The sequence below is a fragment of the Antechinus flavipes genome, chromosome 6 (assembly GCF_016432865.1).
Source record: "Antechinus flavipes isolate AdamAnt ecotype Samford, QLD, Australia chromosome 6, AdamAnt_v2, whole genome shotgun sequence".
NCBI lineage: Eukaryota > Metazoa > Chordata > Mammalia > Dasyuromorphia > Dasyuridae > Antechinus > Antechinus flavipes.
In genome coordinates, this window is record NC_067403.1 from 36,294,277 (window position 1) to 36,303,652 (window position 9,376).

Genomic DNA, 9,376 nt, shown 5'->3' on the forward strand with positions numbered 1-9,376 from the left:
CTTTTGCACATTAAAAGTTTTTTAGTATTTTGTTTGTATGTTTTACTTCATATTACTAGCACTAATTATTTGCAAAGAATAAAAAGATATTTCATAGAGAGAGTCTTTCAGGTTAGTTCCAAAGTCATCTCACTTGTCCAGGTTGTTCTTGAGAATCCCCTCTGTGAGCCCCAACCTCTTTGTTAAATCTAGGGGAGTGATAATCAAAGAGTCAGGGTTTTGAGCTGTTCCTTTTCCAGCTTGAGGGGAGTGGGTTTCCCCTTTCTTTCATGAGCCTGATAGTCCTCTCCAACATTTCTCCCTTTGTAGGAACCAGATTTAGTATAGAAGTCACATTGGCTCATGAGCTACAGCTCTCGAGCGCAGCCTTCTGCCTCCTTGGGTTGGCCCACGCCACCATCTTCACCAAGTACTTCACTCTTATTTTCTTTTGGGGGATATAACTCACCAGCCCCTCTGTGTCTGAACTCTTGATGACAGTTATGAAGTGCTTAGTGGGTGTGTGTGGCAGAGATGCAAATAGAAGAAAATAAAAGTTGCCCTGTTCTCAGATGTGGAATGGGAAGAATGATAGTAGGGTTATTGTTTGTCCTTTGTTCTTAAGAAGACCATGACGTGCTAGTGAATTGGGTTTAAGTGAGGGAAGGATAGACAAGGTCACCAGCTTCACGTTCTCCTCCACTGAGTCCAGGGGCCAGGGATTGATCAGGACAACTGGACTGACCCCGGGTGAAGTGGGAGGCCAGCCTGGCCTGTTGGACCAAGGCAAGGCCCAAGTAGGGATTAAGGCTATTGATCCAATGAGACAACAACAACTGAGATTGAGAATGGCCTCTTAGCTAGTTGTCGCTCCACCCCAAAAAAAATTAATCTAGGAGGGGAAGACCCTGCTAATATTAGAAACTGATGTTTACATTCACTGTGAGTCAATCTGGGGCTTGGCCTGGGACTTATTGACTGTCAATGAGACCTAAAGTGAGTTGGGTTTAAGGCATAGTCCTAGCCCATAAGGCCCATATATTGGGAGGTCTTTGAGCAGAGCAGCCACAGGCCTTATGGGCCTGATGTGCTGTGTGGATGAAGGGAAAGAAAAAAGGAACCTTGTTTTCCAACTGGCCAGTTGCAGTTGGTTCTCCTCAAGGAAGACAAGACAAAGCTGAAGAGTTAGTTTGAGCCAGGAAAGTAATTACCCGAGCAAAACAAATCCACATCCTGAACCATATGTGCGCGCCTTCCAGCCATGGCTTTTCTGTTAGCAGATGGGATTGCTATGTTCAGGGTAGCGAGTCATATTGTTCAATTGAGTCTTTTGAAAGTTATTTTTCTTTACAGAATTGTCGTTCTAGAAATTTTCTTGGATTTCACTCACCCTATTAAGTTTTTTCAGGTTTCTTTGATTCTTAGGTCATTTTGCAGCTTCTTATTTTCAAATTCTTTACTGTCACAAGAGGGTTGCTATGAAAACCATACTCCATGGGGTTTCTTTTTCTTTTGAAAATTCTTTGGGGATTTGTAGCTAATGCTGTATTTCTAGATCAGTAGACACAGAATATCAGAGGATGGTCCTGAGGTAGTTAATGACTTTTGAGTACTGTTCCAAATTGCTTTTAGAGTGGATAGATGTATAGCTCTACCAGCAGTGCCCCGCTACTTTTTTGTCATTTGGATAAGCTGAAGATGTGAGATGGGGCAGAGTTTGTTTGAATGGAGGTCACTGGGTTGGACAAGCTAATTCTGGTAGCTTTAGAGAATGACTCCCATAACCCAAATCTGCCGATCAGCCTCATTTTAAAAGCGCTCTTTTCTCTTTATCTTCTGAATTTTTCATTGTTCATTAGTTTATCCACTTTGCACTTTGTCCAAGATAAAGGGATTTTTAAGTAGTTCTGGTTGGTAATTATTTAGAGGCATAATTGTGCCATTATAGGTTAATAAAACTTGATTTAGAAGGTGTGGGTGTAAATTTCTACCTGTGTTTAGTTTCCATAATGGCCTAGTAACTTCCTTATTTAAAGGTAGAAAGAAAAAGAATGTTGAATTTACTATTTGCTTTAGGTTAATTGCAGAAATCTCTTAATTCCCTTTATTTTATCACCCATTTTTTAGCATCAGCCATATACACATAACATATACACATATACAAATAAGTTGTTCTGCCTATAGACTAGGTATTTTTCACTTTCTGTTTGATTATCTCATAGGTGAAACTCCTCTGAGCAGTTATTTCCTGGTCTTTATATTTGTGAACATGACGTTGTTGCAGCCTGTTCACAGCCACCATGTACTTCTCTATGGTCCTTAGTGTGTGTATGTGTGTGTGTGTGATACTCATTGTTAATTGATTCTTTAGACACAGTTGTATTCTATATCTTGCCATATAGTGTAGTATTAAAAAAGATGGACCTTTCCTTTCACAGGAAGCCCGGGGTCAATAAAGGAGCTTTTAATTTTCTGAAAGCAATTCAGCCCACGCTCCATCTCTTGTTCAACTCTGGGCCCAACTCATTGTCCATCTGGACGGTCTGACCCAGATGTACACACTGCTGGGTAAGCTCTATAAGGTGTCCACTGAGATGCATGTTGAAATCTGGGCGTTAGAAATTCTTCATGCACTTGGTCTTCTGCAAAGACTCCTTTGAGTGACTATAGCTGTCTTCTAAAATTACGAATGGTGAGGAGTGAGCAATAGGACACATGGCAAGAATTATTCAGGGTGACAGCTTCCTCCCCTCTCTGCCACAGACTTCTGGGATGGGAAGCCATGGTCAGGGATTCCTTGGCTCCATGGCAGTTTGGGAGGCAAACTCCCCAGATGATGAGAGCACAGATACACTTAGATATTCATTGGCTTCCCATTGGGTACCAGGAATTTTGGGAGGAGCCCCTGGGGATTGACACCTGAGAGTTTTAGGGAATCAAAGCACCTTGCAGAATAAAGAGGTCCCAGTGCTATAGAAAAGGACTTGAGAATGAAATGATCATCACAAATAATGAAATCCAGGGTAACTTCACTTGTTAAAGACTTAAGTATATTAAGTATATTTGAGCATATTAAAGAGGGAATCTAAATCAGTCTGGGCAGCCCCAAGAGCTGCTTTGCAAAGAAAACCAGATAAGGGTTGTCTCTGGGGGGGGGGGGGGGGGGGAGACACAGGGTGGCTTCAGAAGTAGCAAGATGCCCTTGTCCCTAGTCCTTTGGCTTTGGGACTCCAGTTAATGGTGGTGCTGCCAGGGAGGGGGGTGCTTTCCCAGCGTCATATGAAAACAAGCTGAGTGAGTCTTCCTTTTATTTCACCTGTTGTATATATAGAGTAAGGTGGGCTGTAAAATGTTTGTGTGGGGGAAGAAAATTTATGTGTGTGTATTCATGAACTTGGAATCAGGAAGATGTGGGTCGATTCTGCTCTTTTAGCCAAATGACCCTTGGCAAGAATGGTGTGGATGGATAACTGCTTGCTTGTATTACCTACCTTGTGATAAATATATTTATATTAAGGCACTGTTTAGTATTTATTATAGGTCTTTCCCTACATTACAAGTTGTTCACTGAGATCCCATAAAGTTTGTAGAATATAAAATATAAGGTGTCCTAGCATTAATAAGAGGAGTAATTTTAGATTTTCAAAGCTATTGAGTTAGAATGATTTACATGGAAAATTAATCCAATTTTTTTTTATCATTATTCTCTAGTACCTTCTCCAAGTAAATTCCGCTCCCCTGCAGCACCATCTCCTTTGGCTCTCCGACAGCCAGTGAAAGCTTTTAATAATCATGGTTCTGGCCCTGTTGGTGGGGGTCCAGAGGCGGCACCCCTCCCTCAGACTAATTCTTCCCCTGGGCCCCCCAGCGTTCAAAACGCGATCTCACCAAGTCCTGCCGGCGGCATCAACAGCACGACCCTCACCAGACCCGCGGGAACGCCAGGGATGAGGAGCAGCTTGCCCAGACCCAGCGCCCCTTCGGCCGGGGGGATCCCAGTGCCTCGCAGCAAGCTTGCACAGCCTGTTCGCAGGTACGTGAAAGAGAGCGTGGGGGTGGCATGTGGCCGAGAGCTTGTCAGCGGCTGCAGGGTAAGGCCCCGGTAACCCGGGAGTCTGGGCCCTACTTTAAAAAGGCTTTGGGAAGGATTCTTTTGGGAGTTAAACACAGCACAATTGAGAATAACTTGTCGACATGTTCCAGCAGATGAGTACTGGATCATCCATTTGGAAAAAATGGCACTGCTGTTCCACATTGTTTATTTTGGAAAAGTTAGAATAAATCCTATTTTTCAATTAAGAACTACATAATATTTCCCCAGTAAAGTGCTTATTTATTTGAAAATTTTTTGTGCCATATCAGATTGCTATCTCTCTAATTGCCTTTTATTGATCAAATGAGATACCCACCACGTGTTACCTCTGAATATTTGGTAATATAATATTTCACTAATAATCTTCTTTTCTGCAGGATTTTGTCTCACCAGCTTCCATGGATTCAATTCTTGTTGATATGTTTCTGTGTATCGCATTGAGCCCTGCACACTCCCCTTTGTGTGTGTCCCATAGTCATCCAATACTTAGCATGTCCCCAGCAGGACCCCACGCTTTGTCATCCCCTCTCAATTGCCAAGTCTTTGATTTGTTTCTCTGTCTTATATTTATGCCCATTTTTTTATTCTCTCAACCACTGGCCTTTGTGCCCTTTATTCTAGACTTCGGTAGCACTTCCTGATAAGTACAGGTGTGAGAGGATCAGGTCATTCTGGGCCCCTAGAACTCCTCTTCTCAAACTCCAGTAGTTCCCTAATGATCTCTGGAATCAAATGTAAAGTCCTCTTTGGCATTTCAAACCTTCTACAGGCTAGCTCTTCCACTGTTAGCCTTATTATGTGGGGAAACTCCCATACCTCTGCATCCTTTTGTTGCAGTGCATTTATTCCCAGTGCATAGAATACTTTCACTCCTCTCCTTTAAATCCTGTTATTCTTCAAGAATAACTCCACTTTCTGCAAGAGACAATGATCTCTCCAGTTTCTTTTGGCTTTGTAGTTATTCCTGTAGCCGGGTGGCTGGCACATAAAGTGCATTGCAGTCATTATGCCTTATTTTATAAAAAGATCAAGGTAATCATCTAATCAACCATTCTTCTTCCCTTGCAGGATGTCATGATGTTTTACTGTCATCTACTGATTCTCTGATTCTAATTCTTATTCTCTAATCCATATCATTCCTTTCTTTAATAAATTGGGAGGAATCTCTAGGCTATTGGGAGCCATAACCTTTTATTTTACTCTTCTTTTAGTCTGGAAGAAGTGTATGTAGATGGACTGAGGAAGCTACAAATGGATGGAGACATTACTTACTTGGGGGAGGTGGCGGCAGAGGACAGCAGATTGGGTGTCCTCCATCTTGAAAGCTTTCTGAGAACTCACCTGCCCTCAGGATGCTGCCGCCCAGTGTCCTAACCGGTGGATGCGGAAGGCAGACTGCAGGGGCCGGGTCAAACAGATGACAGACATTTATGGCCTTTCGACTTGTAATAACAGTACTGTTTTGTTTCAGATCATTGCCAGCTCCTAAAACGTATGGTAGCATGAAAGACGATAGTTGGAAAGACGGCTGTTACTGACCAGCAGAGGAGAATGCAGGGTCCACGGCTTTACGGACGTCCCTCCGGCAGACTGAAAGACAACTTTATATGCAGACTCTTCAGACGTGACTTTGGGATTTGTAAAGTCCCAGCCCTCTCTGTCTTAATTAGCACAAACTGACAGAGATGATCAAGCAGCACTTTAATGACATTTAACATCAGCTATGTTTGGTAATCATACAATCATTCTCCATCGAATCACTTTTAGTTTTGTTTACTAGAGAACCCAGTTAATTTTTGAGTATTCGACCGAGGCCAATGTCTGGGCAAAAACCTTAACAGATGCCAAAGAGAAATGCCCATTTGCATCCTAGAGTGCATCTTTGTGCACGAGACATGCGGTAGATTCGAGCTATCCAAAACAATCAGCCTACTTTAGCTGTATAAAAAAAAGATACATTTTCCCCACCAATAAATGTGTTTTAATGAGAACTAATATTCTGACTACAATTGTCTAAAGTGGTGTTTTCCCTTGGACTCAAATTACAAAATGAAAAAACATTTTGGTTTTAAAAAGTAAAAATACCTATTTAAAAGAACTCTTGCAGCAATTATTTTGGAGATTTACTAAAGAGATGGTTTACCCTAGTAGACATGGCATTATGTGATCCTAAGTTGTGGATGTAGCTAACATAAATCACCACCATGAGTTAGTATTCGCCTGCATCCCGCATGTTGCATCGACATCCGAATTTTGTTTCTGTTGCCAAAAGGGCTTAATATCAGTTGTACATCTTTCCAAACTTCATAATTCCTGGCTCAGGAAAGATGACCTTCGCTATCGAAGCCAGCTGGTTAACATGTTGTTCACTATTACAGAACGGAGAGGTAATTTTGGTAGTTGTATTATTAGCAGGTTTCCTTGATGATAGAAAAAGAGCAAGTCATACTGTATTATTCATCTTGATTCTCACACCTCAGTGCTTACAGCCTGGAACAAAACTGTAGACAATAACAGCTAAGGAAAAATCTATGCACTTACACAACAAAATCTCTGGACGTGATAGTTGTACTGTCGATACCAAATGACACCCGTATAGTTCTGTTTCATGATATGAAAAATAGCTTGCCGAATGGATCCTGTTTTTTTATGTTCAAGATTTTTTGAGATGTTGTCCCTTAGAAGATGTATTCTGCCTTATATCTGTTTTTGCATTATTGCTAACATTTTGAAACCTGCTGCATATGTTTACAAAATGTTAAATCTTCCCATACCATGGCTATCAAATTTACGCTTTGTCTACACAATGGTTTCACCTACCTGATCGCCAGGCAAAACTGCTTTATGGGAAACTTTTTTGGTTTATTTTTTAAGCTGTTTTTTCCTCCCAGTAATTTTAGAAGACTGGGACTTTGGTAGCCTAAAAATGATTTAGATAACCAAACATAAGTTCTTGTGTCTGTTAAGCAAAGAAATAAGCTGGCCGAAGTATGTGAAATAGGAGTGGGAGGACTTGTAGGCAAGGGAATCTTTGGGCATAGCCTTGAGTTTTAAGGGTTAAAAAAGAGGGTGAAATATACTGTAAAAACCCCGTTTTATAATACTCACATGGTATTGGGAAATGTCAAATCACTTAAAACAAGAAGAAATTTATCCTTATAGTACCAGTGAGTTACTGAATTTTTAATAGTGGTAGAGTACCGTGGTAGCATAGGAATACCACAAGATGAAATATTATGTGCCAGAGGCAAAGAAAATAGAGAAGGAAACTAGCAAGTCCCGTCTACGCTCGGATGACGCTTATACACTCGCACGCTGAAGCCATGTAGTTTGCCCTGCCGTGTAACCCGCTTATATTCTAATACTAAGGTAGACGGGACTCCCTGTTCCTAGGACACAGTCACAAGATAGATTTCGGGACTGAAGACTCAAGGACAAATGGCAGCAAGACTTTTCTGTAACTCCACAACCTTGTACTACCACAGACTTTCCCTCTGAGCACCTTGTTAACACGGGCCAGCTGTAGCGTTCACTTCTACACAGGTGATGTCACTTAATTCTCGAAGCATAGAAGTGAAAGATCTAGCTATTGCCATAAAAACAGGCCTGTTTTCAATGCAACATTGCAAAAAAAATATGCTGCAGTCGAATAGGAATTTTAATCGATCTAGTAGGAGAAACATTAATCTTTCAGTTTTAAAATAAGTTTCAAAAGGAATATTCAGGTTATTTAACTTTGTTTTTAAATGGCTGCATCTGAAAATATATATTTTTAAAATTCAAGTACTTCATCACTTATTACAAAGGTATTCTGAACTCGGGTTTGGCAAAGCAAACTTTTTACCTGCTGTTCTTCTACCACAGACATTTGGCTTCTGGTTTCCTGAAGAGAAAAATTGTTTTTTGGTTTTTTTTTTAAACTAGGAAGCCTTTGTGCACTGCCAATTTTTCTGTTTGAGGAAATCTAAGGATACTCTGTGGTTAGACTTACTTATGGAAGAAATGTGGATTTGATAAACTAGTGCCTATGATTTACTTAACTTATGTTTGATATATAGTAGTAAGGGTTTTATGAATGTGGATTTTTTTTTGTGCCAACAGCTCTGAATTGTCACTTATATGTAAGCAGAAAGCTTTGAGCTCTGCTTCCAAAGTTATTTAATTTTTCCAGTGTTTGAATGTTATTTTTTGTAAGTGTGTTAATAAAAAGTGTAAAAATTAGAAAATATAAATATTCTTAACTCTTAAGCATTTGCTGGATCATTTTTCTATAAAACCTATTTGTATAATATAAAACACTCTTAAGGGTTGACTTTTTCTTCAGTCTATCAGACCCTCGAATCACATTTTGTAAAAAATAGTAATACAACGGGGACCATTCATAATTGTCGCAGAATTTTTAACGTTAATATCAACCAGTTTCCATACCGATTTTATCACTTTTATAACAAACATTTTCAAAAAAATCTAATTGGATATGTATGTGGCCCCTGGATATGTGTATCTGTAGTATGATCCTAGACTATGTATGTTTAAATTAACTTTTTACCGAATTGACTGTACAGGTGTCCATTTTTGACATTATGCATGGTCCTTTTAGATCACATGAAGTTTGATTTGCAGACATTTCTATAGACTGACTTGTAAATGTGGTTGTCTCCTTAATAAACAGCCTGACCGTAATGCTTACTGTTAAATTTATAGTCATTTTTGCAAGTGTCTCATCGGTACTTAAAACAGGTAAGAAAGATTCCCCCACTCTTTTGAATTGAATACAAATCCAAGTCATGTCCGAATTTAACCTGTCGGCTTCAAAGATAATGCTCCCCTTCGTTTTCTCATTCATTCATAGCGACGGATTTAGACTAGGAAGGTGCACGGCAGGGGAGGTCAGAAGGCCCCGCTCCAGTCCTCGCCCCACTGTTGGATGCTAACATAACAGCAGGTCCCTTTGCTGAGTCTGGCTTTCTCATCTATAACATTTTCCTTTCAACTCCCTGGAGGAGCTCCTCCTCACGCATTATCAGACCCACTTGTCCCTGATTTCCTTGGGCCGGGTATAGTTATTTGTTTGCTTAAGCGCTTAATTTATCAAATGAAAATATATGAAGGAACATCTACTTCTAAGAGAAATTAGAATTAGGAACAAAGAATTAAGAAAAGTAGCTTTGATATTATTTATGTCTCGACTAAGGTATAAGTTCAAAAAGTTTTCCTACATTCTGGCCCAGACGGCAGGACTGAGCTTTTTTGGACATCTTGATGCCGTAAGAGAGACTTTCTCAAGGCTTGGTTTAGTATGAA

At 40.2% G+C, this 9,376-nt stretch overlaps 1 protein-coding gene across 2 annotated transcripts in view; it reads left to right on the forward strand.

Moving 5' to 3' along the window:
• Nucleotides 1-8,755, forward strand: part of SLAIN2 (SLAIN motif family member 2) — a 46,801-nt gene extending 38,046 nt beyond the window's left edge. For both annotated transcript variants that reach the window (XM_051967532.1, XM_051967531.1), the window contains 2 exons: nucleotides 3,691-4,012; nucleotides 5,544-8,755. In XM_051967532.1, the coding sequence (XP_051823492.1) occupies nucleotides 3,691-4,012; nucleotides 5,544-5,610 (389 nt within the window). In that variant the 3' untranslated portion in view covers nucleotides 5,611-8,755. The remainder of the gene's footprint in view (nucleotides 1-3,690; nucleotides 4,013-5,543) is intronic.
• The last annotated feature ends 621 nt before the right edge of the window (nucleotides 8,756-9,376 follow it).